Genomic DNA, 27,176 nt, shown 5'->3' with positions numbered 1-27,176 from the left:
CCTTGTAGCCTGTCTGCTACACAGTCTTACGTTAGCTAAACAGATCAATATGCAACGTGTATCTGACACACACTGAAGATTTGATTTTAGCAGAAAACTGTTCCTCCTGTTAGCCTCTCTAGCACCAAGTACAGTGTATCAGGCCTGGACACACTCAGACATTTGCCAACATACCACAGGAATCACCCACTGATTTCAAAAGTAGCCAACAAAACGATGAATGTCCGACTCACCCAGCCTTAAAGAACAACAGTCATCGGTGATCTTGTCCTCAGCTATATTGATGCTGAGGGTTTGAATGCTGTGACGTCACAGCATTTTGCTGTGACGTCACAATGTTGGTGGCATCGCGAGGCTCAAACACCTGATCTCATCCAAAACGATGACATGAACTTGTTAGTTCCTCTGTCCATTGTAGTAGCTGATATATTGTGAAAATACGGTAGAAATGGAGCATTAATGGAGTCAGAAAATACACTGCAGAGAATCAGTCCAAGTGGAAGACGCCATGTTTCCATAGAAACAAGGCGCCGCCAGGCTGTTTGTGAGACTTGCGGCCACCTGGCATTTTCTAGGTTGTTGTGGGCGGAGCTTGGTAAGGTCCATTCTGATCTAAATAAGATTCTTAGATTTTCTATGGCAAAATGAGCCACATAAAGTAAAGTACTCTGTTCTCTCAAATTCTTTAGCTGAACGAGGTTTAAATGTTTTGACATTTATTGTCTTTAATCAAATATTTAAAATTAATTCCATTAAGAGATTTCGAAAAAAATCAAAATTCCATGTGGAATATTATAAAGATCATCTGTTAAAATAGGTGATGAACTGAGACCCCAATTGTTTGGTTCTTTCTCAGTTGGAAAACTTCTATTTAAATTAGCAAAGTTTCATCAGCACGTTCTGTCATGTCAGTATATATATATATATATATATATATATATATATATATATATATATATATATATATATATATATATATATACATATACATATATATATGTATATATACATATACATATACATATACATATATATATATATATATATATGTATATATATATATATATTAATACAGCTATTCTACTCATCAGATGAAACTATGCTTACATGATACATAAATACAAATCATCATATCTACATAACTGAGATAAAAATATTGATTTGATAAACCGATTACTCAATAGTAATGGTCGAGTAATTTTTAGTGTTTACTTGGCAGTAATTTCTTAATGACCTATTCAAATTCTCAAAAAGAATTTAAATTGGTTATTAAGTCTGTTCTTCATATATTATGTTCCTTAGCACAAACATACATCTAGAATGGCTCTCAGTTGAAGGAACTAATACAATTAGAAATTTACAACAGGTCTATCAGAGCATATCAACTGCCTCCCTTTGGACCCCCTGATGTACAGTCCTGGTCGGGATGATCTGGACCAGCCGGTGTTCCTCCTGGCTCCTGATCCTCTGCTGATGGAGCCTGATTTATTTTTTACCACCAGATTTAACTGTTTAGTAGTTTAACATCCTGTTAATGTTGAGCTATATTAGCAGGATGTACATCAGCGATAATAAACCGCTGGATGAAGATTCAGAGCTACAATAGGACTCCACCCTGCAGGAAACATGCAGTTCCTGCAGCTGCCCAGCAGGGGGCAGCGGTTCCTCAACAAGTTCTATCAAACGTACCAAAGCAGGATTCTCCTCCAGAACAGGTTTAATAATCAGAACCCGACCTGGTTCATGATCTGACCCTGTCAGTAATGAAACATGAAAGTAAAACCAGGACAAAGAGCAGAGCAGGAATTTTTATTAAATTCCACTTTATTGAGCTGATGGACCAATCAGACTGCATGAAGCAGAAACGGTTAAATGCAATCATGTGACCTCAGCAGATCAACAGCTTCCCAAAACATCAGAACAAAAGTTCTCCGTTCACCAGCAGGTTGAGACTCCTGAGAGTCCAGCAGGATCCAGATTTATAATAATACACTTTAGAAAGTTTCACTTCCTGTGAGTTAAACATCTGTTCTTCCCAAACAAACAAAATCACACTTCCCTGAGGAACACCCTGAGGGTTCTGTAGGGCTCCTGACTTGGACCTCCAGGAATCTGAAGTCAGTCAGTAGAACCCTGGTTCTGGTTGGGCCTGAAGCGTAACCTGCAGCAGATCCAGGAGGAACAGAAACAAGGTCAAAGTTCAGGACATCACCAATGATTTTCATGTCTCTGCTCCTCTTCAGCAGAACAATGGAGGATGTTCAGGTTCCTCTGGCTGGGTCATGGACGAAGCAGGTTCTGGTCCATGACTCGATACCGGACCAGGCCTCAACAGCTGAACGTCAGCGTTGGTTCTCCCAGGAGCATCAGAGTTCAGGGACATTCTGAAGGACCGGAGCTCCTCACATCTTCAGCATGATGAGCGGTTCCAACCTTCTGCTCCTCAGTCGGTTCCTGAAGGTTCGGCCTCTGCGTTTCCGTAGGAACCTGGACCTGAAACACGACGTCTTCTGACCCCGTTGTAGAAGAGCTCAACGTTCAGACGAGTCTCTGTATTGGTGTCGCTGAAAGAAGCGGGTCCGGTCGGCGGCGTTCCTGCTGGCAGGTTCCTGACGTTCCTCCTCAGTGACTGAACAGTCTGAGCCGGGCCAGCCAGCCGCCCAGAACAGACGTTGACCCGGTCTTGGCTCTGGTCTGTGTGGCAGCAGGAAGCTTCTTGGTGGCGGCGGCCTCCTGATACGGCATGGTGGCGCTGTGGTGCAGGTCGGCGCCGACGAGGCAGCGGCTGCCTCTGATGTGGTCGACGCCGCGGACCGACGGCGATCCGCGGGGCGGCAGACCGAAGGCCGGCTCCTCCTCAGCGATGGCGCCGATCCGCTCGTTGCTCAGGTACCGGTGCAGCTCGTCTCTACCTGTTCAGAATGGAGAGCAAGAAGCAGTTAATGGATGTTCTGAGTCGGTCCGGGCCGACCAGAACCAACAGGACTGGTGAACTTACCTTTCTTTCCCTGAGTTCTGCGTTTGGACGAAGACCCGGAGACGCCCAGGACAGAGTTTACTGGCATGGAGACGGGTCGGGGTTTACCTGAACAGGTTGGCAAACAGAATCCTTTAGAACCAGACCAGAACTGCTCAGAACACTGTTCTGATCTGGTTCTCACTGAACCGTGTGGGGAGGATGTTTTCAGTTCAGATCATAGTGGACCGGGTCAGAACTTTGGCAAACAAACTGGATAAACATCAAGAGCTAACTAGCTGGACCTTCAGAACCAGGTTAATGGTCCAGTTGGATCCAGAGACCGGTCCGGTTTCACGCACCACGGGAAGCGGATCGCTGTCTGAGGCGGATCGGGACCAGCTGCTTGACTTCAGGAGGAGGATCGTCGGCGTCCAGAGACGAGTTTGGAGACGTGGGATGTGAGGCGCTGAGCTCCCTGCAGGAAGGAGGACCAGGGTCAGAGTCACGGATGGAAAGGCAGGAGGAAAACCGAGAGAGGAGAGGAACTCACAGAGGAACGTATGGAGTTGCGGGAGGCGGAGGGATGTACAGATCCAGGATGGAGGTCTTCCCTCTCCTGCCTGCAGCCTCTGAGGGTTGAGGAGATCCGCAGACATCTGCAGCATCCTGACACGTCTGCAAGAGACGCAACCGAACTCACAGCTCACTGCTGATCTCTGCCTGGACGTTCAAACGTTCCTAAACAGAGAAGCTGCTCCGGCAGCAGGTTAACCATGCTTTATTGTTCCGTTTTATTTTGAAAGTCCTGCCCTTCTGTGACGTCCTGTTAGCCCATGGGTGCCACCTTGTGGCCCAGATAAGCCAGGACCAGGGTTTGATAACAGGAACCCATGCTGAGGTTCTGGAGCGGGTCGCTGAGTCAGAACTGAACCCTGACCTTCAGAGTCTGTGAGGAAGTTTATCTCCTCTGAACAGTCACATCCTGTTTGGCCCGGCCTGCTGCGGGCCAAACAGGATGTGAGCGTTTCCTGCTGTGATGCTTTCAGGGAAAAGCAGGAAAAACGACTCCATTGTTCTGCAAACACAAACGGACTGAAGGAGATGAAGCATCTTCAGGTGTAACTGCAGCTGATCTCAGGTCTGGTTCATTCTCTGATTCTCTTCTGGCTCCAACAGCAGAAAGCAGTTCTTACTGCCCCCTAGAGGTCCGGATGTGAATCTGTTCCTGGGTTAAAATCTTTCCTCCTTCGCTCCTGAAACAGGACCTTTTATTCCTGTACAGACACGGTGCGTTCAGGTGCTGCATGTAAGCTGTGGACATCAGAAACTTGAGCCTGGTCTCTGGCTGATGCGTTAGCATTCGTGTTAGCTCACCTGCACCAGTGGCGGTCTCCAGCGCAAGTTTCTAAGCGGAGCGGCGGCCATTCCCGACGTTCCTGAAGGCCTCTTCTTCAGCACCAAGGTGATGCTGCCAGACTCTGCCCTCATCTTCTCCACCAGGTGTTTGAGCTGCCAGCCCACCTGGACCAACCACAGAGAAGGGAATCTGTAGCTGGTTAGCTTAGCATAGAGATTGTAAACAAAGGAAAACTGCTAGCCTAGCCTAGCTCCAGCTGCAGTAGCTCCAAACCTATAAACAGAGTTTATATCAGCTGAAGGAGAACGTCACAGGAAGTAAATGAATCTGCTCTGTTCCTGGGTGGAGTTCCTCAGGGATCTACACTCAGACCTGAGGAACTCTGATAACGCTCCTGATCCAGAACCTGATCCGGTTCAGATCTCATCACTTTCCAGCCTGAACGGAAACTTCACAAAGACTCAGTGCAGCAGAGCAGGAAAGAATCTGTTCGCATGCGGAACAGAATCATGTTGTAGTGATTTTTCTGATATGGATCTTGGTTTGATCAGACGTTGCTCCTCCGTCTGACTGCGGCTCTGAGTTTATTACCCGGAGCGTTTTGGTGACTGGATGACCCTGAACTCACCACGGTCTGCTGGTTGACCTGGATGACCTCGTCTCCAGCGTGGATCCTCTGGGTTTGATCTGCAGGAGACTGAACAGAACCAGAACCGGCCCGGTTAGTGTTGGGTTCTGGTACCACCAACAGCCGGTTCAGGCTGCAGACTCACGTTCTCCGTGGTTCCCGTGACAACATGAAGGCCGTCGTAGGTGGATTTGATGTACATCCCCTGGGAGATCAGACAGTGTGAGGGTCGGAGCTGCAGGTCAGCGCTCAAAGTTCCTACGGCTCCTGAACTCACCAGTCCCTCTCCAGGCCTGACGTTGGTGATGTGAACCTCCTCCAGGCAGGACGGCTCCATGTTCGAGGGGTCAGAGGTCGCCTGGACCGTCTTCTCACAGACGCTGCTCAGAGCCTGGGACTGAAACAGGAAACCCAAAACGTCACTTTTGGTTTTTATTCACCAATTAATCATAAATAAATGCTACAGACCATCAAACAGAGACGGCAAAAAATACAAATTAAAATGGATACAATCCCAACCAAGTGGGGCCACAACAGAAATCGCTTCACGCTTTTCTTCCTGCCAGTTTTTTTCAGATTTCTGTTCCAATATTTCTTGTGTTGATGAATCTCTGGTGAGAGAAAAACCAAACCAGAACAAGGATGTAGAACGTTTGTTTCCTCGTTAGCGTTGGCGTCACTTTCCATGTGAATCCGTGAGGAAAAGGTTCTTCCATCAGAACCTGGTGGAACCGGAGCTTCACCTGACTCCGACTGGGTGGAGCTAAAGGAAACATCTGTTCTGCTTCCACATCTGGACTCTATTCTGCTGCAGTAGCAGCCCCTGGCAGGCAGGGGGCAGACTGCAGCACTGAACCTGCAGCTTGTCCAGGTAGCTGGACCGCAAGCTAATGCTAATGCTGCAGCTGGACGCTGTGGGCGGTTTCCGCTGCGGCGGTTTGCGCTCCAGCAGGAAGCGTTATCTAAGACAGGAAGCGGACATTCCAGCTCTGAACCAACAATGGAGCAGCAGAGGAGGAGGAAGTGAACTCACCACCTCCAGGATCTTCTCCTCCATCTGGAACACGCTGCAGTCCTGCAGGCACAGAGGACAGAGCCGTCAACCAGAACCAGAACCCCACCTGGCAGGAGCCATCTTTAATCTCTGAGTTCATCTCCTCAAACTAAAGTCACACTTTACAACTTTACTAACGATCTCAGCGCTTCAGCAGCTGCTGCAGCAGCTGCAGCACAGCATGGAGGGAAAAACAAATGTTTGAGCAAAGAGCCTGCAGGAGGAAAAGCAGCTGGAGGTAAACAGGATGGCTGCAGGGAGGAGCCGCTGCAGCTGCTGACCAAGCCTCAGATTCAAACCTGAGGTCCAACCGTCCAAGTGGGTCAGAACCAGAACACCAGAACCAGGTCAGAGCCAACGTCACTTCATGCTGGCTGCTCCCTGACCTTCACTGACCTTCTGCACAGTGGAGGTCAGCTCCAGGCCCAGCTGGATGATGGTGCTTCTGGTGGCAGTGAAATCGCTGGGGCTCGTCACTGGAGACCTGACACACACACACACACACACACACACACATCCGTGTTTTTCTTAGTGAAAATAATTGTATTTAAACCTAAATGTCTGCCTTGAGTCCTGGTTCAGGAACTTGTGATTATTGATTATCAGTGTGTGAAGTTAAAACGTGGATCCAGCCTCCTTCACATCATCAGTCTGTTCAGCCAATCACAGCCCCTTCAGGTTCAGCACTGAACCGGTTCTGGTTCTTTCCAACAGGAGTTTCTCCGTAGATGTGGGACAGCGTTGGTCCTCCGAGGTACGGTGTTCCTCAGGGTCCCTGTTTCTGCTGCCTCTGGCTTGTATCTTTAAAAAGTACAAAGTCTCTTCAGATCCGTTCAGATCTTTCTGCCTCAACATGACAGCCGGTCTGCCGGGTCGATGTTCCAGGATCGTCTTCAGGATGTTCAGACATTTTCTGAACCCAAATCAAGAAAAACTGAGACTGTATGTTCGGTCAGTGCCGTCCTCCCGGTCGGTCTCCTGTCCTCCTGCTGTCGTCCATTTGTGAAAAATCAGGGTGTGATTGTTGATCCTGTTAGATTTGATTAGCATGCTAGCGCTGCTATCAGAGCCGGTTCCTCCCAGCTGAGGATCCTGGCTAAGATAAAATCTTTTCTTCCTCTGCCTGATTTTGATCCAATCATTCATCAGGTTCAGATTATTGGAACAGAGCAAACAAAATGCTGCAGCTGGTCTGCTGACCAAAACCAGGAGGCGTCAATCTGTGACTCTGGCTTTACAAACCGTTCACTGGCTCCCTGCTGTTTTAGGGTCCAATTGAAGGTCTTATTGATAGTTTTTAAGTGTTTTTGGGTCCTTGGTACTGAAGGAGCTCCAGCAGCCCTGCAGGTTTTACCGTCTGTCCCTAAAGCCAGGATGGAAAGCAGACAGAACCTCTCTGGATCGTCTCCCTCTGGCCGCTAAACTCCAGACTGAAACTCAGCTAAAGAGAAAAAGTGAAGGATGGAAGATAATCTTTGCAGCTACAATTTTTAATTGTTTGGTTTTCATTCATGCTATTAGCTTTTGGTTTCTCTGCCAATTTTATATTTGTCTTATTAGTTTTACTAAACTTAATTTTATTTCTGTTTTTTTATTTATCTACCTGTGATGTTTGTTGTGATGCACTTTGGTCGGCTGAGGCTGGAAATGAGCTACAGACATGAACTTTGACTTGACTTGTTCAACCAATCGCTGAGCTGCAAACCTCTGCTACATGTTAGCAGGAACTCCATTTTCTCTGAAGCTCCGTTCATCTGATTATGACGATTCAGGCTGATGGGTTCATGTCTTTGATCCACCAATAAGCTAATAGTCAAGCTGATTTTGAACTGAGTGCTTTAGCCTCACCGGTCCAGCCAGGCCAGCAGGCTCTTGGCGGCGGCGATCAGCTCCACCACGGCGCTCAAGAACTGGTTGGAGGGCTGATGGGAGTTCTTGTTCTGGTAGGCCGGGTTCTTCCTGCGCTGCGTCACGGCGCCGCTCAGGTTGCGATGAGCCGCCCTCATTTTCCCCACCAGCGTCTTCAGGCAGTCCGACTCCACGCCGTAGTTCTATGGGAGGAGACAAGGACAGCTGGACTACGTTTCCCATGAGCACCTCCTGTTGCAGCCATGTTGGATTCCTGAGTCGATGCTCCAAGAAACTCAAAACAGCTGAAAACAGCTGAGCTCAGGTAAACATGAGTCAGCAGAAAACCAGCCGTTCTGATGATGGATCAGCTGGTTCCTGTGATCCGGACCGGCAGCTGCCCACAGAACCGCTCTGCCAGAACCGCCATCCGTTTCCTGCAGGAAGACCTGAACCTGAAATCCACCAGGAGTTCTGCAGAGCCCAGAAACTTTGAGGTCCAGAACCTCCCCTCCCCCACCCCGGTCCCAGTACCAACCAGAGAGCAGAGCAGGTCCACGGCCTCCAGAACCAGCTCCTGGTGCCCGACCCGGGCCACGCCCAGCGCCAGCAGGTCCTGGTGGCCCAACTGGAGCAGCTGCTGCCCGCCGACCCGCTGCTGCCGGAACGCCGCCACGTACGGCTGCAGGCTGTCGTCCAGACCTGGAAACGGAGTGTTCAGACCAGGAAGTGTTCAGACCAGGAAGTGTTCAGATCAGGAAGTGTTCGACCCAACAACATCAGAACCGATGCATCGCTCTGAAGCAGAGTCTGCTGAACCAGAACCGCCTGAAAACCCACCGGGCTCATCAGAACTTTCTTGTATTAGCTCCAGGCCTGGAAACTATGGAGGGCTGATCCTGACGAAACTGGGAGAAAAATCAATAAATGGCATCAAACAGTAACCAGTAATCCAATTCTCTCTTTATTTCCTGACCCAAAGTAACCAGAACCAGAACATTCCCTCTAGGGCTGAAACGATTCCTCAAGTGATTCAACTTCCTCAGTTATTAAAATTTGTTGAGGAAAATTTCTCTGCCTCGTTAATTTGTTTTCTGATTTAGCGAGCCGCGTTCCGGCCGGGTCGTTACTCGCGTTGCGCGGCGCTCTGACCTTGATGAAAGCTAAGTGTTAGCGGCGTAGCATCCGGGTCGTTGTCGATTTTATGGACCAATAAACATCCTTAAAACGCTGCCTGGAACCAACTGGGAACCAACTGGGAACCCACCGGTCGGGTCGTTAGGCGGGTCAGCAGATGGTTGATGAAGACTCCGGCAGCAGGGAGGAAGATTCCTGCTGGAAATCTGAACCGGGTCGGAACTGAATCAGAACCGTTTATTTACTTTCATTAAAGTTTGATTTTACTGATTTTATTTAAAAATGAAAACAGAATTAGTTTGTAGAAAACATTTTATTAAGAACCTGTGGATGCAGAACAGAACCACAGAACCGACCCATTTGGATCAGGGAGGTTCTGCTCATTCTAAAGGAAACATCCATCTGGTTCTGACCCGGTCTGGTTCCAGCAGAACCATCTGGGACGGGTCGGTGGCTCAGCAGGAAGCAGGATTTCCTGCTGAGCTCCATGAATCTGGAGAACTGGGCAAACAGGAACCGACCCGGTTTGTCTGGGTCAAAACCAGAACACCTAAGGTTCTGCTGTCTGAGCCGTTTCCTGTAGCAATTGGGTCATTCAGAACCTCTTCATCTGTGATGAGGATCACCAGCTGTTGAGCATGGCAGGTTCTGACGGGTTCTGGACCCCTCCTCCTCACTAACAGTACCAAGAACCAACTGGGTCGCTGGAACCGCTCAGCTGACACGTTCTGCACCTGCCAGGAACCCAAGGAATGTCGACCCGTCTCAACATGTCGGCGTCGCTCCGACGCCTCCGGGACCGATCCCTCCGCCCAGCTGCTCTGTTCTACAGAACCGGTACCAGGTTCTGGAGCGCTCCAACAGAGGCGTGTCTCTGGTTACACTTTGTTTTTAAGTAACCAAATTGGACCTGGAAACAGAACCGGCTGAAAGTCCTGACGTGAAATTATTAGCGCTAGCTTCCATTTTATGGAGTTACAGTTAGCAGAAGCATTAGCTTCATTTTTAAAATTATGCTTGGCGGTGTAGCGCTAGCTTCTAACTGTATTTATCAATTTGGCATTAGCACAGCTAAAAACATTTTCATCTAATTTTCAATTTTTGTGCAAAAGTTTATCTTCCATGACAACCATAGTGGCCATCTTAGACAAAAAAAGAAGTAAGTATGGTTTCTATGTACGATTTGACACAAAAAGTATTAACCTGCTATAAACATGAACAAATTTAGTCCAAAATAAATTTTGTGGATGACCGTGTACGTAGCGGTTTAGCATCTTAAGCTTTTCAGCGGCTAATGTTTTTGCTCCCTGGGAACATCTGGGCCAATCAGGTTCTGATGGTCTCTGGTCCTAGTTTCTAGGCGGAGGATTACAGGCTTTCGGTCTGGAGGGACAGACGGCGGTTCTGATCCACCAGTTAACGGGTCAGCGGGTCGTTCCTGTTTATCATGTGATCAGCAGTCAGACCGCACAAAGCGTTGGACCTGAAAACACCTCAGGCTGCTAACTGTCTGCAGTCAGAGGCTTCTTCTGACTCACTGCAGCACTGACTGCTACTGGAGCATCACCACCCACAGCCACTCTGACTTCATCTGTCTGCAGGATCAATAAAGGATTTTTAACTGAGCTGAATAAAACTTCCTGTTTTATTCCTGACTTCACTTCCTGTTTTCATTTTAAATGTTTGAATCTTCAGCTGGTTCTGATGCTGTAATAACACTTCCGGTTCGGTTAGAGTTACTCGACTGCCAGAAGCTGATGATTACCCGGCGGTTCGGATCCAGAATCTGCTGAACCACCAGGAGGAAGAACATCCCGAACCAGAACCATCAGCCTCACCTCTCATCCAGTCCTCCACCTGCTGCGGACTCCACCCGCTCACAGGCTCCATGTCGGAACCGGGCTGGACCCAGACAGGATCAGGCTCCCCGATCCGCTACTCGGACATCTTCTATTCGGAACCAACCGGAAGCTTCAACTCGGACTCCAAATCCAGAAAAAAGTTCTGCAGAACTCTGTCGGATCCGCTCTCTCTGAGTTTAAACCTCCTGAATCACTCTGGGGTTCGGATGGAAGTTCGGGTGAACTCGGTTCGAACCGTTCCTGCTGCGCTCTGACCGCCTGAGGTCCAGTAGAAGTTCGGACAGAGTTCGGGTCCAACCGAACCCGCTGCTCCGCTGCTCTCTGACCAACTGCTCCTCTAGGTAAGCTGCGCGCTGATTGGCTGTCATCGTGCAGGACTTGGACACGCCCCTTTGGGCTTTCCTCCAATCAGGTGAGGCGCATCTCCTCGCCCCTGACAGAGGCGGTAAACAAAGCAGCTCAGTTCGACCCGGTCGGAGCGGTTCGGTTTCCCAGATGGTTTGAATTCATGTTTTTATTATTAGTTGGTAAAAAAAACAAGTGTTTCTCCTATTTCTTGTGACTTTGGTTTAAAACCTGCCATTTTATTCTTTCTTCACAAACCTGATCTGAACCAGAAAGTTTGAGTTCAAACCGGGTTTTCATCTGAACTTTAATTTTCCTGCTTCATGTTGCTGATAAACTCACCTGGATTCAGATTCGTCCCAGTCTGATCCCGGTTCCGGTTCTGGCAGTCTCCTTGATAAATTCCTGTTTTTATTTCAGGTGTATGAACTGGAACGGAAACTCTGCCCCCTGCTGGCAGCAGCACCTGAGATACATCTGGATCCCAGAGTCCAGAGGACGCACACCAGATGTGTGGCGCCATATTTTACTGACAAGTCGACATGTAAAAATGAACGTTTGCATAAATATACATAAACTAAGGAAGCATCAAACCCCAGGATTTATGATTTTAATATTTTATCGTTTAAACGATGAAACTGAACCCGTTTATCCTCAGATAATCCTCAGACAATAAGCCAACAGAAAATACAGAAAATAGAAATAAAGGATGTGAAACCTCAGTCCAACGTCAACAATCATGTTGCTCAGTTTGAGTCTCATAAAGATGAAACTCCTGGTCTGAATGAATCTATTTATTGTCCCTAAAGAGAAACCAGGGCTGATCAGACAGTTTGATTATTGATCAGGTGTGGAGACAATCACAGGTCCATCAGTAGCTGCATCCAGGTGAGCCGCTACCTGAGGAGAACATGGAGCCATTGATCAGAGATCAGATTGATCTGCTGATTTATTACTTACCGTTGCCGTGGTTACGGCTTCAGACCTCCTGCTATTTCTACTCATTTCCATTAAGATGTATTTGTGGAGGCGGCAGGCGGAGCGGCAGCTGCTCTGTTTCTAAATTGTGATGAATGAATGAAAGTTGAGCCGCTCTAAGCCAACGGCTTCATATCGGACTTTTCTTGTGCGCCGCATTTTTCTAAATTTATCTGTACGCCAAGTTTTAGAGTGAAACTGCGCAGTGTTTCATACATGACTCCTCAGATATTTTGCCTGTTTGGTTCAATTGTTTCTACTTTTTCTTTCAGTTTTAGTTTTTTCTGAGTTCCTCAGTTTTATGGATCATAATATTGCAGAGATTAGTTACATTTAAAATGGTTTTATTTGAAAAAATAACTTCTTGTCCCAGAAACATTTTAGTTTCCTAACTGATATTGTAGATCTAATTTGGTTTGTTCACAAATAGAGCTGAAACTAGAAAAAGCTTCTGAATGTAGTTTTGAACTTTTTGTTTCAGTTTCAGACCTTTTATTTATTTATTTTTTTCAGTTCAAAATTATTTTTCATTTCTAAAAAAAATTTAAACCAGCTCAATATCTACAAATTAGCTCCATAAATAAACTAACTATAAAACTAAAAATTAACTACTTTTCAGAGTCAAGTCTTCTTCCTTACTTTGTCTTTTCAGTTTCAACATTTTTAATAACCTTTTTGGCCTCAATTTAGCTCCATATAATAGGTTAACTCTTCTGTATTCTCATATTATTGGCACATATTTTGTAAAAGAACGTTGGTTTTTAATGAACTTTTGCTAGAAATGTTTGTTCCTACACAAAGTATTTTCATATATAATTAAGTTAAATATCTCTATTTAAAGTATCTGGGATGGAAGTTTTTCCTTCACCTCCAGGAGTTAGCCTGATCCCACTGCAGCGTTGCTCTGAGTTTAAACTGATCCGGGTTTGGACCGATGAAGCAGGGAAACAACTCAAAGAACAAAAACATGATTATGAACTTTTTACAGATGATAAAGTGACTTTTTATGTTCGGGAGTTTTATTACTAGTTTATAAATGCTCAAAGAGGAAAAGCATTTATTACAATTTTAAATTTAAAGAATGTCTGAATTACTGTTGCTTGTAATGCCTTATTTTCACCAAAAGATGGCGACAAAAAGCAGCACTCGTGTAATAAAACCACAGAGTACAAAGATTGTCTATAAAAATGATGTCCGTCAGTTTCTACAGTGTTATCGTGAAAAGATGAATTACTTTAAACATATTAAAGGGCATTTAAATTGTTTCTTTATAAAACACATGTAAAGAAATTGTATTAGAAATAATTAAACAGCTCAGATGTAGCAAAAATTAACAAAAGTTCAAGTAATGAAAATTATTGTATAAAAATAACCCTCTCCTTATGATTCTATTCTACTTTGAAGTTTAATTTGCTTTTAGCCAGTTAAGTATTATTGACCTGAATATATAAAGGACTAAATAAGGACATAACTTGAAAATTAATAATGGCTATAAATAAACTCTGTACAACGTATAAGAACTATGCAAAACTTTATCATTCTTCTTTAAATACATTTCTATTCTCTCTGCTCACGTCCTCTCAGAAATCACCTCAGAGTGAGCCCTCTCCCCAGTGTCTGGTCCTGGGTTTTTTGCTCGGAGTGAGCCCTCCCCGCTCTGTAACAGATCGTCTCCTCTCAGATCCGCTCCGACCCGCTGCCGCTCGGACCGTCGCCGTAGTTTGGCGGAGAATAGCGGCTCCATCCTCGGCCTGGAGCTGCGTGATCCGACCGGAGGACCGACACCTTTGGACTCGCAGGTACTGCTGCAGGATCCGGCTGGTTCCGAGGGAACAGTTCATGTAGGGCTCGGTTCTGGATGGACGCTGTGAAATCGGAGGTAGTTTTGAAGTTTTTCGTCTTTCAAACTCTAAAATCCAGTTTGAGGATCGAGCTGCTGTCAGATCTGCTGCAGTTGATTTCTTCCTCTGTGGTAATTAATTCATTACGGTTCTCAGCTGAGTTCTGGTCCAGATGTTTCCAGATGTTCTGCTGGTTCTTAAAGAGTTAAACCGCCGATGGTTCGTGGAAAAATCAGAATGTGAACCTGTGACCTTCCTCACATCGATTTCATATTATAGAAATGATGAAATATTAGAGAGGAGGATGGAATCTGTGGGTCTGATGGGATAATTCACCAAAATCAGTTTCTCATATAACTGTCGTTCTTCTCAAGTTTAGGTTTCGTGTTTGAGAGAAACTTTAGTGGGACAGAACCGGATCGGATGACTCGCTTTGAAAAGCCGTTTGTGTCCAACAGGATCCTGAAATCTGATTCTGATCTGGACTCAAAGATTGACTGAACCAACCAGACCGAACATCCACAGGATGTGAAACCTTCAATTAACTGAGCTACTGTTGGTGAGAAGAACCGGGTCCTGAGTCCGGTTCTGAACCTTCCTGGTAAACACTGCAGAATCCTGTCAGAGCTTTTTAATTTAGACAGGTAATCCTCCCTCCTGTTCAGATTATCAATCCTAAATCCAGCCTCAGATTATCAATCCAACACATTTAATGTTTCACTTTGATCACCTTTAGTTGAAAGTTAAGAAACTTGAAATGTCCTGGTGAGTTCTGCAGGAAATATCCAGGTTCAGTTCCAGGTTCCAGGTTTAACTCCAGGTTCCAGGTTTTACTCCAGGTTTATCTCCAGGCTCCAGGTTCAACAGACCAGATCCAGTTTGTTCAGATGAATCATTCTGACATTCCAGCTTCAGAGACCAGTTTGAATCAACAGATGGTTCAAATCTTGTACAGGTCAAGGATCAGGAAAGAGGCAGTTAGCATCTCTGCAGACCTGCAGACCCCACATATGCTGGACACAAACTGTTTAGTCTTCAAGTGGCGCTATAGAGGCGGTCGCTCAGATGGACACATGAACAGCTGACATCCTGAGGTTCTGCTCTGTTAGAACAATTGTTTTAGTTTTCTGTCTTTAAATACATCAACATATTGTTCCTTCATCCTTACATTGGTTTGGCTAATGCTAAAGAGTTACATCAACACAATAATTGACAGAAGCTAATATTAAAGTTCTATGTAAATATGTTTTAGCAGAAGCTAATGCTAAATGCTAAAGCGATAAACATACAGTGCATTCAGCAGAAGCTAATGCTAAGCGCTAGGTGTTCCGAGCAGAATGAGACTTCTCATGTTTATGTCAGTTATTAGTTTTAATTTACATCCTGGTTGTCTGTCATTTATTTTTTACATCTGCTTGCTGTGAAATTCTTTATTTGTGACTCAGTCTGGCCCAATAAATCTGGTTCTGGTTCCGACTGCAGCTCTTTGATCCTAACGTCCGAGTAGCTGACCTTTGACCTTTCTGTCCTCTCCTTCTCTGTGTTTCCAGATGCAGGCGCTCTGAGTGTGGACCGGTCCGGTTCCAACCCAAACCCGGTGTTTCCCTGACCAGCTGAGCGTCATCTCCCTGGAAACAGAGATGCTCCACGGCGACAGGAAGCAGCAGGCCAGCAGACAGGAAGTGGAGGGCCAGACCACCGTCGGCTGACGGAGCATCTCCACCTGGCAGATCTCTCTCTCTCTGACAACACAAGATGTCCGCCGATAACAGCCCGCCACCCTCATGCCCCGCCCAGAACCAGGCTCCGCCCACGCCGTCGCCCAGCCCGCCCGCCGCCGTCTGCGGCCGACTGTCCGACGGCAGCCAGACGGGCCCCAGCCCCACCAACTCCAGGGGCTCCCTGCAGGGGGTCTCCTTCCTGCTGCAGATCGGACTCACCAGGGAGACCGTGACCCTTGACCCCGGAGATATGTCATTGCTGGCGGTCCGAGAGCTTGTCTGCTCCATCGTGGATCAAAAGGTATGGCGGGTTTGAGAGACGCTTCAGCAGGAGCCGCGTAACTTCAAACTACAACTAGTTAGTTTGAGCCAAATATTTAGTTAGCAAGTCAAACATATAGCTTTATATGTTTAGCTGTTAGCTGAACACATAGCTTTAGCTTGACAACTAAGTAGTTAGTTAGCAAGCTAAGTATGTAGCTTCAAGCTACCTATTTACTTTTAAATTAGGATGCATCAGTCCCACCAGCCCTGTTCAGTGTGCTTCAATCCGACTCCAGTCCGTTTGTCTATAACCGTTTGTTATACATCTCACCAACTGTTTGTCCGGTTGGTGAGATGTGAAAACTAATCGACCTCTGACCTCTGACCTCTGGTCCTCCAGACCTCGGTCTGGGTTTGGTTTGACTGTGAATGCCAAGTGGACCAGAGACCGCTCCAAAAGACAGGAAGTGGACTACAGCGCAGGGCATTCTGGGTAAATCCAACCAAAGCTAACATGCTAGCCTAGCGCTAGCAGCAGAAATGTCTCCTGGTCTTCAGCCAAAGACTAAAGAGATAAAATCTGACGCCTCCATCTTGTTTCCATCTGGTGAAAAAGGAAGTTGCTCTCAGTGTCTTCAGAGGTTTTTGTGTGGTTTCCTTCAGTGGTTGTTGGTGCAGCGCCCCCACAGGCCAGGAGGGGAACAGGCTGGTGATTGGGAGCCTGGACTGGATCAGAAATCCGAACCAGATCAGGGATAACAATGATCCGGGATTAGGAGTCGCGACAGTTTAACTTTTGCTGTGAGCTGAATCTTATCTCAGCATCTTCTGTTTCACCACTGGAACTGAACACACCACCTGTTCACACACACATAGACACACACACCCACACACACACAGTCTTCTCTCAGGGAATGCCACTTCCTGCTTGCTGCAGCGTCAGCGCTCTCCACTTCCTGTTTGACAGCTGCTGCTTGTTTTCAAGGAGCCGTCAGCGCCGCCCTCCTGCTGACGGAGCGAGTCGCACAACTTTACGTCCAACCGCCAGCCACTCGATAAATGATCATTATATGATACATATCAATAGATCGATACAATAAATCTATTTTCTGATCAATTCAAACACAAAAAGCAAGAAAACTCTCATTTTATTTATTTATAAACAACACAAAAATAATTTCTAAAACTGAAAAAACTGATTCTGCTGAACAGAAAGTTCAGATCTTTTTTTAAAAATAATATTTATATGCATTTGCATTTTATTTCAATGTTGTTTTGTTATTTTTATTATGTGTAAAAACATTTTTAGCACATTTCTGTTCCGATTATTTATCGGATATTTATTATGAAATCTTTATCATTTTTATTAATGGACATCAGATCAAGTGATTTATTGGATTTTTTGGAAGCGGAGCAGCTTCCTGAATAATTCTGGAAAAGTGAAAACTGAGATCTGATTGGTTGGAAACAGAATCAACTTCCAGATCCTGGGGTCGGATCCAGTCCAGTCCAGGCCGGGTTCTGCTCCAGACCGCGGAATGCGTGTCCAGGTCTGATTCCCGGCTCGCTCAGTGACATCACGGCGGGAATCTTCTGCTTCCTGCTTTTGTGTTGGATGATGTCACGGCTCTGCTGCGGTGCGTTCAGGGACAACGGGAAGTTCCCTACATTCCCACTGCGTCCTGGACCGGTTCAGAACCCGGAAGGTCTGTCCAAGCTGTCATAAATATGGTTCTGTTAGGGAACAGAGGTCCGGTTGGTCCGGTTCAGAACCGTCCCGGCACTCAGTGGGGTCTGACTCCAGAGATCCGGTTCCAGAGTTTTCAAACATCTGGATCTCCATTTGGACCGAACAGAACCAAGACCTTTACTGTTCATGGTTCTGGATGGTTCTGGGATAGTTTAGGGACCAGAACCAGAACTTTTCCGCCAGACGGTTCAGGACCAGAACCCAAAGTTCAACATTTCTGCTGCGTCACCATGGAGACGTGACGTCCTCTCTGCTGATTACCGTGGTAACCAAGGACAGGTGGTGCTGCAGCTTCAGTGGCTGCTGTTTGGGCTGCTCTGAGGTTCTGATCGGGTTCTGGAATCATCGGGTCTCCAACCGGCTGATCCAGAACTCCACCTTCTGGTCAGATGTTCAGAACCGGAACCAGAACCTTCAGAGTCTGAGGCATGTCCTCGTAGTCACCAGCTGGTTCTGACAGGTCGGGTTCTTGTATGTGTGGTTCTGGTAGGCCCGGTTAGAGCTCATCAGAGGTTCTGTTAATCCTTTAATTGCGGCTCCTTGACCCGGCGGCCATTAGCGCACGATTTATCCTGGATTATCTGCTGGCTCCATTAAAGTCGGGTCCATCAGAACCAGCTGCTGTCGGACCTGAGCTGAACTTCCTCCAGAACGTTCCCGGTCTCTGGACCGATGGGAAGTCAGCTGATTTCCAGAACAACTGGAGTCCAGATGGAGGGAATCCGATGGGATTAACCTGAGCTCCATCTCGACCTGAAGGTCCAGACAATCGGACCGGACCATCCGGACCTGCAGCGCTCCGGTTTGAACCCAGCAGGACGTTCTGCAGCAGGAAGTTTTAATCTGCCTGGCAGTCAGCGCCCAGGGCAAAGCCCAGCACTCACCTGATAAGGAGCTGGAAGCTGATTGGTTCCCATCCCTGATAACATCTGGACAGAGGCAATCTGGGCCTCAGACGGTTCGGATCAGAACCAGACATCTGGGAGGATTTGCATCTTCATCATCAGGTGTAGAAGAGTCTCTTAAAGGGCCGGTACATCAGATTAAAACTTGAGGCATCAGAGCCGGACCTTTTTTTACTGGAAGGTTCTGGAAACCCGGTTCTGGCTGAATGGTTCTGATCAGATTCTGTTAGGTTCCCTGGAGTTTACAGGTCGGTTGGATGAACGTTCTGACTCCGCCCTGTTTGGCTCTCAGTTCCCAGAATGTGGATTTTTCGGGATATACGATAAAATCCTGCTGTTCCGCCACGATCCGACGTCCAGCAACATCCTGCAGCGCCTGGCGACCGCCGACGAGATCCAGGAGGGCGACCTGGTGGAGGCCGTGGTGTCAGGTAGGGGGCGGGGCCTACTGGGGGGGCAGGAGGGGGTGCTGGGTCCTACTGGGTCCTACTGGTTTCTACTGGGTCCTACTGGTTTCTACTGGGTCCTACTGAACTGGGAGATTTATGATAAAAGCAGACAGAACTACTTGGTGAGGTTTTGAGCTTTTACAGAGTAGAATAGAGAATTCCTTTATGGTGCTCCAGAACCTCCAGAACATGATTCTGGATGGGTGGGTTTGTTTGTTCTGGGCCCGTTTGGACCTCGGTTCCCGACCCTGAGGTTCTCCAGAGGCCTCTTTTATTCTTCTCCTTCTCCTCTTCGTCTCGCCTACTGATGAACTCAGAGCGCACTTCCTGTCAGCGCCGTTCTTCTCTGAACCGCAGAGATCTAGGTGGTGATGTCACTTCCTGCCCCATGTCAGCAGGCCGCCTGACGCCCCGGGCGGCGGTGCAGATTCGAGTCGCTTTGCAGGATGAAACGGGTTGGCAGAACTTCCTCCAGGAAGCTGCAGCGCCGTGCAGGAGTTGCACTTCCTGTCTGCACAAATGGCAGCCATGAAGCAAGGCAGCAGCTGCTGGTTCCACCGGCTCATAATCTGATCAGATTATAATCTGATCCATGTTTTTCTCTAAAACTGCTTCATTAATTTGACATTAAAGATTTGAGGAAATTCATCAGGAAGATTTATAAAAAATGAAATATTTCAGGAGTTTAATCCCAGTTTGACTCTCAGGGTTTTTCCTCAGAGTGATGCCGGTTCTGACCCGGTAAAACATTCAGAAACTTCTGAATGTAGCCGGCCAGGATGTCTCCCACTGCTGGATCACTTGCTGGTTTTGTCCAATCAGAGAGCAGAAAGCAGAGGGACACGCCCACTGTCACTCAGTGCCAGGATATTTCAGCTCTGATTGGTTCTGCAGGTTCTGCTGTAATGGCTCTGAGGTTTGGTTCTGTGAGCGTAGGAGTGATGCTGTGGGCCGATCATTAAACAGGAATAAATCTGCAGACAGGCAGATCGGCTGCTCTCTGTGGAAACAGGAAGTTCCGGTCCGGTTCTCCGGTCGTCTCCATCCGATCCTGTGGAGGCTGCAGACGTTTTCCCGACTCTTCTTGTTGTCCGTGTTTCAGCGCTCGCCACGCAGGGAGACTTCCAGATTCGGCCGCACGCGCTCTACGTTCACTCCTACAAGGCGCCGGCGTTCTGCGACGACTGCGGCGAGATGCTGTGGGGCCTGGTGAGGCAGGGCCTCAAATGTGAAGGTACAGAGACGCCACGGGCTAACGCTAACGCTAGTGAAGCAGGAGGTCGGCTCACCAGATGCGCTCCCCCTGCAGGATGCGGCCTGAACTACCACAAGCGCTGCGCCTTTAAGATCCCCAACAACTGCAGCGGCAGGAAGAGACGGCTGTCCAACATCTCTCTGCCGGGTCCAAACCTGTCTGTGGCCCGACCGCCTTCCACCGAGCTGCCCCCGACACCGCTGGAGGAGGTACACACACACACAGAGAGAGAGAGAGAACACACACACACACACACACAGAGAGAGAGAGAGAACACACACACACACACACACACAGAGAGAGAGAGAGAGAACACACACACACACACACACAGAGAGAGAGAGAACACACACACACACACAGAGAGAGAACACACACACACACACACACACACAGAGAGAGAGAACACACACACACACACACACACACAGTGTCTGATGCTGCAGGTCAATCACTGCAATTTGATTAATCATGGAGATCAGAACCTGAACCCGACCCAATCAGAACCTCCCAGCAGCAGTAGTAGCGTTGTTATTCCTGCAGGTCAGAGGTCAGATCTGATCCCTAAGGTTCTCTTGGGTCCAAAACTTTGTTGTTTCAGTGGACTGAAGTTTAGATTGAAGTAGAATCAGAATTCCTGTAATGTTGTGAATAAACGACCAGATTTAAATGTTAGAATAGAGAAATGAAAAGAGCTGCTGGGTTCAGTGCAACTACAGCTCTTTGTACAAATAACACTTTAGCGTTAGCCTCTGCTAATTACTGTGTGGATCTAGCGCCTTAGCGTTAGCCTCTGCTAAATGCTTTTTTTTCTACCAACAGCGCCCCCTGCTGGGAGCCGGGAAGCGTAACTCCTTGCTGAGCGGCCGTCCCATCTGGATGGAGAAGATGGTGCTGGGTCGGGTTAAAGTCCCCCACACTTTCTCCATCCACACTTACACCCGGCCCACCATCTGCCAGTTCTGCAAGCGGCTGCTGAAGGGGCTCTTCAGACAGGGTTTGCAATGCAAAGGTGAGCAGAACCAGTAGAACCAGTACAGGCAGAAGCTGGACTGCAGGATGACCTGCTCATGTCCTCTGCTGCAGATTGTAAGTTCAACTGCCACAAGCGATGCGCTGCCAAAGTTCCTCGGGACTGTCTGGGGGAGGTGGACTTCAACGGAGGTGAGTTCCCTTCCTTCAGTCTGTAGCAGATCCACGTTGGATAGAACCGAACAGAACCACTTACCCGATCCAGGAGCTTCAGGTGGCTGCTGATCACCAATCAGCTCCAATCAGCACTTATTGAAGACAACAAAAACCAAAGAAAGATGGAGAAAGAGGGCAGATACACTGATGAAGGGCTGCCTGGGGGCAGAGTTTGTTTATTTACAGTTGGATGTACAGATGGTTGGATGTACAGATGGTTGGATGTACAGATGGTTGGATGGTTGGTTGGATGTACAGATGGTTGGACGCTGTGTGTGTAAACGAGCAGAACCAGGTCCTGTAATGTGGTGACTGAGTCCGGTCCGGTTGTGGTTCTGATTCCGGTGCAGAGCCACTCAGCCCCAGTCTGGACCCCGAGGCCTCCATGGAGGTGGAGGCCTGCGACGGAGGTCAGAGTTTGGACGAGCAGGACGAGCCGTCCACGCTCGAGGACAAACTCTTCTTCATGGACGGTTCCCTGGGAGACGCAGAGAAAGACGAGGAGACGGCAAGAGCCATCAGGTGAGACGGCCGCCTCCCATTGGTCAGCAGGAAGGAGACCCGCCTCTGACAGGAAGTTGGCGTTCCTCCTGCAGCCCGTCGACCAGCAGCAACATCCCTCTGATGAGAGTGGTGCAGTCGGTGAAACACACCAAGAGGAGGAGCTCTGCCGTTGTCAAGGAGGGCTGGATGGTCCACTACAGCAGCCGGGACAACCTGGTGAGCCCGCCGCTGCCTCAGAACCAGAACCACGAGGTCTGGTTTTGGGTCTGAGCCCAGAACCCGGTCAGACCAGACCAAGTTACATCCCTCTGAGGTTCCTTCAACTCGTAAATCCCCAAACGAGGGAATCTCCTCCCTCTGACACGTTCAGACAGGAAGTGCTGATGAAGGTGATGAAGACGATGCTGTGTGTGTGTGTGTGTGTGTGTGTGTGTGTGTGTGTCTGCAGAGGAAGAGGCACTACTGGAGGCTGGACACCAAGAGCCTGACTCTGTTCCAGAACGACAGTGGGGCCAAGTTCTACAAGGTAGGACAGCGAGCGGACCCGTCTGCAACACGGGTCTGCTTCATGCCGTTACCATGACGACCGCAGCCACATCCTCAGGTTTACAAACTTCTGCTGGGATCTTCAGGGACAAGTGGAGCAGAAGGAAATGATTCCTGGCTCTCAACATTTTTACCAATCAAAATCTGAAAAGTGTGGAGTGCATTTATCTCAATCTAGATGTTCTACTGGTGATTCAGAGCCAGTAGAAGCTGGTCAGGTTCTCTGGGTTCATCTCTGACTCATTTCATGACAAGAAAATATTAGAAATATTTTCCTGATTCTGAAACTGAATGGAAGGAAAACTTGGTGGAAGGAAAACGTGTTCCTGTTCTCTGCTTCTGCGCTGCCTCGGCTCGATTTTTGTTCAGGAGGAATCTGAGGAACTACTTTCAGCAGCGGATGGATCCAGTCAATAAATCTCAGACATTTCCTTGATGTGATGCCTGACCTTTGACCCTGCAGCTTCGTCTCTGCTTTCATGAGGCGACCTGCTGCAGCTTTGAGACAACAGGTCGTCATGGTAACGGCTGCGCTTACCACAGCAGGAGCATCCCGACTGGTCCGAGCCCCGGCCGGGCGGAGAGCCGCTCTGACTGGTTCAGGACGGATGGAGGGATGAATCCTCTCCTCTCAGGAACTCTCTCTCTCCCGGCAGGAAATCCCTCTGTCCGAGATCCTGCGGGTGGAGGCGGCCCAGGACTTCGGCCATCTTGCCCAGGGCGGCACCCCGCACTGCTTCGAGGTCATCACCGCCTCCACGGTCTACTACGTCGGGGAGGACGCGGGCGGGCCGCCCCACGGTCCGGCGCCGGCCGCGTCCGGAGTGGGCCGGGTTGTGGGGCGCAGCTGGCAGAAGGCCATCACACAGGCGCTGATGCCCGTCACCCCCAAGGCGAGCGGCGGCGCCGGGCCGAGCAAGGACCACAGTGAGTTCCTAGAACCAAGTTAGACTGGTGGGGTGAACTGGTGGGGTGAACTGGTCATACTAATGCGGTTTGGAGCAGGTTTAACTGGATTAGGGACTAAACCTGGTTCAACTGGGTTTAGACTCATTAATTAATCCAGATTTAGTCCGTCCAGGATTTCAAACCAGAGGTTGATGCTGAAGTGATCCGAGGCTGTTAAAGTTCTATTTTACTTTAAAACCCGACATCGTGACCCGATGGTTTCCAGACAGGTCAAATGTTTTCAGAAGCTCTGCTCCATCGGGTTCTGGTTCCGCCTGCGTCCTGTTCAGCTTCCAGGAGCGAAGCAGCAAAACGTGACGCCCTGCTGACGGAACCGTTCACCGCTCCGCTCCAGTTACCATGGAAACACATCCCTTCACAGGCTGCTGGACTCACACCAGTTTAAACCAGTTCAGACTGTGGGGAAGTTTGCTGGTTCCTGCTGTCAGAACCCGGTTCTGGTTCCGAGCATTAACTCCATGCATGGCCGAGGTTCTGACCCGGCAGCGTGAGCTGACCGCAGCGCGGCCCCATCAGCCCGCCATCGATCGGCCCCAGATTGAAATCAATGAGGGCCCGGCGGCCCGGAGCGCTCCGCTGTCAGGACGGATTAATGTTAGGAAGGGACAGGAAGTGCAGCACAGACACAGGAAGTGAGGTCAGGCATGTCACAATAAAAGCCTGCTGGTTGCAGCTTGTAACCTCTCTGCTGTTTACAGAGGAACTCTCCATCAGCATATCCGTGTCCAACTCCCAGATACAGGAGAACGTGGTGAGTCATCCTGTTGTCAGGTTCTGACCTGGTTCTGATGAACTGGACCTGGTTCTGACCCGGTTCTCTCTCTGCAGGACATTAGCTCGGTGTACCAGATCTTTGCCGACGAGGTTCTTGGCTCAGGACAGTTTGGGATCGTTTACGGAGGTGAGACACTCCAGCCGGCTGATAAAAGTTCCAGAACCGACCCGACACGACCCGATTCCGTCCACGTTCTGCAGGGAAACACAGGAAGACGGGCCGAGACGTGGCGATCAAGATCATCGATAAGATGCGGTTCCCCACCAAGCAGGAGAGCCAGCTGAGGAACGAGGTGGCCATCCTGCAGGTACGCCGCTCCACCACCGGGGGGCGCCATTCCTCTCAACCGCTGCTGATCGAGGTCCGGTTCTGGTCCATTTCCACAGAACCTCCACCACCCTGGCATCGTCAACCTGGACTGCATGTTTGAGACACCTGAGCAGGTGTTTGTTGTCATGGAGAAGCTCCATGGAGACATGCTGGAGATGATCTTATCCAGCGACAAGAGCCGGCTGCCAGAACGCCTCACCAAGTTCCTGGTGACGCAGGTGAGCAGAACCAACAGAACCAGAGGAACCAGAACCATTCACAACCGTCCTACTGTTTGGAGGAAAATGTAGACAGGCTGCGTTCACACCAGGAACAGTCCAGCTAATTAATTAGTTTTAAATTCAATATTTAGCTTAACTTGAAATAGCTAATGTTGGTTAGCTAAATAATTAGCTTCCTATGTAAATATTTAGCTTTAAGCTACTTGTGTAGCTTTCACTTGACTACAAATTTAGCTTAAAATAGGTAAATATAGAACTAATCTAAACATTACATTAGAAACTAAATATTTCACTTGCTAACTCAATATTTTGCCTCAAACTAAATGTGGATCTCATCAGAAGCAACAGGTGAATCCGGTTCTGTTGAAATCTCAGCCGACCTGATGTTCTGACCCAAACCAGATGTTCTGACCCGGTTGTCTCCTCAGATCCTGGTGGCTCTCAGGCATCTCCACTTCAAGAACATCGTCCACTGTGACCTGAAGCCCGAGAACGTTCTGCTGGCCTCGGCCGAGCCGTGTCCTCAGGTCAGAACCGACCCGCTTCTGAGCAGATCCGGGTTCTGAGAGCCAGGAATCCCACTGACTTCCTGTTCGCCGGCAGGTGAAGCTCTGCGACTTCGGCTTCGCCCGGATCATCGGGGAGAAGTCGTTCCGGCGCTCGGTGGTCGGCACGCCGGCCTACCTGGCGCCGGAGGTTCTGCGCAGTAAAGGCTACAACCGGTCGCTGGACATGTGGTCGGTGGGCGTGATCGTCTACGTCAGCCTGAGCGGGACGTTCCCCTTCAACGAGGACGAGGACATCAACGACCAGATCCAGAACGCCGCCTTCATGTACCCGCCCAACCCATGGAAGGAGATCTCAGATGAAGGTAGGTCACCTGGTCACCATGGTTACAGTCCGGACCGAAAGTATCATTCTGTCTCCATGAAGTTTTTCAGAAAAACTTTCATAAAACTAAAACAATTTATTCCATTTTCTAGACTCATGTTGTACCTAGGGTAGGTAGAGCGCCACCTGGAGGCTAACAGAACAGACGTGTTGTTAATAAAGGTTTATACGGAGCGCCAGGCGAGAACGTGGAGCTGATTGGTTCCTGACTGATTTCCTCTCCAACAGCCAAAGACCTGATCAACAACCTGCTGCAGGTGAAGATGAGGAAGCGCTTCAGCGTGGACAAGTCACTGAGCCACCCCTGGCTGCAGGTAACCAGCCGCTAGCCGCTAGCTTCAGTCCTGATCCGACCTGGCTGCAGCAGAACCTTCCTAGTTCTGTTCCTCTGATTTTATCCGCTCCAATTTGTTGACACGTAAACATGGATTACTGCAGGATAATCTGGCTCATAGGTCAGACATATTCTCGAGATTCTGGTTAATGAAACATTTATTCAGGGTACCCCAACCCTAACTCTAACCCTAACCCTGGGCAGCACTAACTAAAAAGCTAGTAGTACAGAGTGTGTAGCTAACGCTAAAGCGCTACACCAACAGAGTGTGTAGCTAACGCTATAGCCTACACCAACAGAGTGTGTAGCTAACGCTAAAGCAATACACTAGGGGTCTCAAACTCCAGTCCTCGAGGGCCGCAGTCCTGCAATGTTTAGATGTGCCTCTGCTGCACAGGAGGTAATTAAACCATTTCATTCCAGTGTTTTGTACCTGTGACACATCTAAAAACTGCAGGACTGCGGCCCTCGAGGACTGGAGTTTGAGACCCCAGCGCTACACCAACAGTGTGTGTAGATAATGCTAAATATGAGTGTGTAGCTAATGCTAAAGCGCTCCACCAGAGTTTGTAGCCAATGCTAAATGAGTGTGTAGCTAACACTAAGCGCTACACCAACAGAGTGTAGCTAATGCTAAATGAGTGTGTAGCTAACACTAAGCGCTACATCAACAGAGTGTAGCTAATGCTAAATGAGTGTGCAGCTAACGCTAAGAGCTACATCAACAGAGTGTGTAGCTAACGCTAAATATGTCCCTGTCTCGTCCCTGCAGGACTACCAGACGTGGTTGGACCTGCGGGAGTTTGAGACGCGGCGCGGCGAGCGCTACATCACCCATGAGAGCGACGACGCGCGCTGGGAGGAGTACGCCGACGAGCGCGGGCTGCACTACCCCACCCACTTCATCATGTCTCCCAACCTGGACGACATGGACGAAGACCCTTAGAGGAATCAGTTACCATGACAACCTGCTGTCTCAAAGCTGCAAAGGCAACCAGAACGCTGGTTCTGTTTACCCGACCAGGTCCAGTGATCCAGGCTGACATAAAGGACTCAGCAGCGCCC

At 48.5% G+C, this 27,176-nt stretch overlaps 2 protein-coding genes across 9 annotated transcripts in view; one reads left to right on the top strand and one right to left on the bottom strand.

Annotated features, from left to right (window-relative positions):
* Window positions 1-27,078, top strand: part of LOC122825538 (serine/threonine-protein kinase D3-like) — a 28,225-nt gene extending 1,147 nt beyond the window's left edge. For 2 of the 6 annotated variants that reach the window (XM_044106974.1, XM_044106977.1), the window contains 19 exons: window positions 13,753-13,967; window positions 15,560-16,031; window positions 18,942-19,080; window positions 20,201-20,332; window positions 20,408-20,562; window positions 21,176-21,365; window positions 21,440-21,517; window positions 21,892-22,063; window positions 22,138-22,261; window positions 22,494-22,571; window positions 23,248-23,518; window positions 24,259-24,311; window positions 24,389-24,461; window positions 24,536-24,642; window positions 24,722-24,883; window positions 25,315-25,413; window positions 25,490-25,757; window positions 26,006-26,091; window positions 26,884-27,078. In XM_044106974.1, the coding sequence (XP_043962909.1) occupies window positions 15,765-16,031; window positions 18,942-19,080; window positions 20,201-20,332; window positions 20,408-20,562; window positions 21,176-21,365; window positions 21,440-21,517; window positions 21,892-22,063; window positions 22,138-22,261; window positions 22,494-22,571; window positions 23,248-23,518; window positions 24,259-24,311; window positions 24,389-24,461; window positions 24,536-24,642; window positions 24,722-24,883; window positions 25,315-25,413; window positions 25,490-25,757; window positions 26,006-26,091; window positions 26,884-27,057 (2,628 nt within the window). In that variant the 5' untranslated portion in view covers window positions 13,753-13,967; window positions 15,560-15,764 and the 3' untranslated portion in view covers window positions 27,058-27,078. Of the gene's footprint in view, window positions 1-11,610; window positions 14,048-15,559; window positions 16,032-18,941; window positions 19,081-20,200; window positions 20,333-20,407; window positions 20,563-21,175; window positions 21,366-21,439; window positions 21,518-21,891; window positions 22,064-22,137; window positions 22,262-22,493; window positions 22,572-23,247; window positions 23,519-24,258; window positions 24,312-24,388; window positions 24,462-24,535; window positions 24,643-24,721; window positions 24,884-25,314; window positions 25,414-25,489; window positions 25,758-25,869; window positions 25,912-26,005; window positions 26,092-26,883 lie in introns of those variants that run through there. The other 4 variants (XM_044106975.1, XM_044106976.1, XM_044106978.1 and 1 more) reach the window with 4 other exon arrangements.
* On the bottom strand, window positions 1,782-11,457 carry LOC122825539 (connector enhancer of kinase suppressor of ras 3-like). 3 transcript variants are annotated; one of them, XM_044106980.1, is made up of 13 exons: window positions 10,822-11,457; window positions 8,385-8,548; window positions 7,847-8,049; window positions 6,395-6,482; window positions 5,978-6,019; window positions 5,222-5,341; window positions 5,090-5,149; window positions 4,945-5,013; window positions 4,334-4,480; window positions 3,510-3,634; window positions 3,319-3,434; window positions 2,999-3,085; window positions 1,782-2,912 (listed from the first exon to the last, which is right to left on the bottom strand). In XM_044106980.1, exons 1-13 carry the CDS (start codon window positions 10,871-10,873, stop codon window positions 2,623-2,625), a joined length of 1,563 nt encoding a protein of 520 aa, XP_043962915.1. In that variant the 5' UTR covers window positions 10,874-11,457; the 3' UTR covers window positions 1,782-2,622. The 3 variants fall into 3 exon arrangements, with proteins under 3 accessions (XP_043962915.1, XP_043962916.1, XP_043962917.1); XM_044106981.1 differs by lacking the exon at window positions 10,822-11,457 and having other exon boundaries at window positions 7,847-8,283; window positions 8,385-8,526; XM_044106982.1 differs by lacking the exon at window positions 10,822-11,457 and having other exon boundaries at window positions 7,847-8,295; window positions 8,385-8,515.
* Window positions 27,079-27,176: the final 98 nt, after the last annotated feature.

Source organism: Gambusia affinis, linkage group LG22, assembly GCF_019740435.1.
Source record: "Gambusia affinis linkage group LG22, SWU_Gaff_1.0, whole genome shotgun sequence".
NCBI classification, from domain to species: Eukaryota; Metazoa; Chordata; class Actinopteri; order Cyprinodontiformes; family Poeciliidae; genus Gambusia; species Gambusia affinis.
Note: the sequence above shows the minus strand (reverse complement) of the source record. Positions and strands in the feature narration are given on the sequence as shown.

Excerpts from the sequence above, each read along its gene's own strand:
- LOC122825539 (XM_044106980.1), bottom strand. The coding sequence starts at position 10,873 with ATGGAGCCTGTGAGCGGGTGGAGTCCGCAGCAGGTGGAGGACTGGATG. Across the intron at positions 6,020-6,394 it reads TGACCTCCACTGTGCAGAAG|GACTGCAGCGTGTTCCAGAT; the intron begins GTCAGTGAAGGT and ends CTGTGCCTGCAG. Across the intron at positions 4,481-4,944 it reads AGGTCAACCAGCAGACCGTG|GTGGGCTGGCAGCTCAAACA; the intron begins GTGAGTTCAGGG and ends TGGTTGGTCCAG.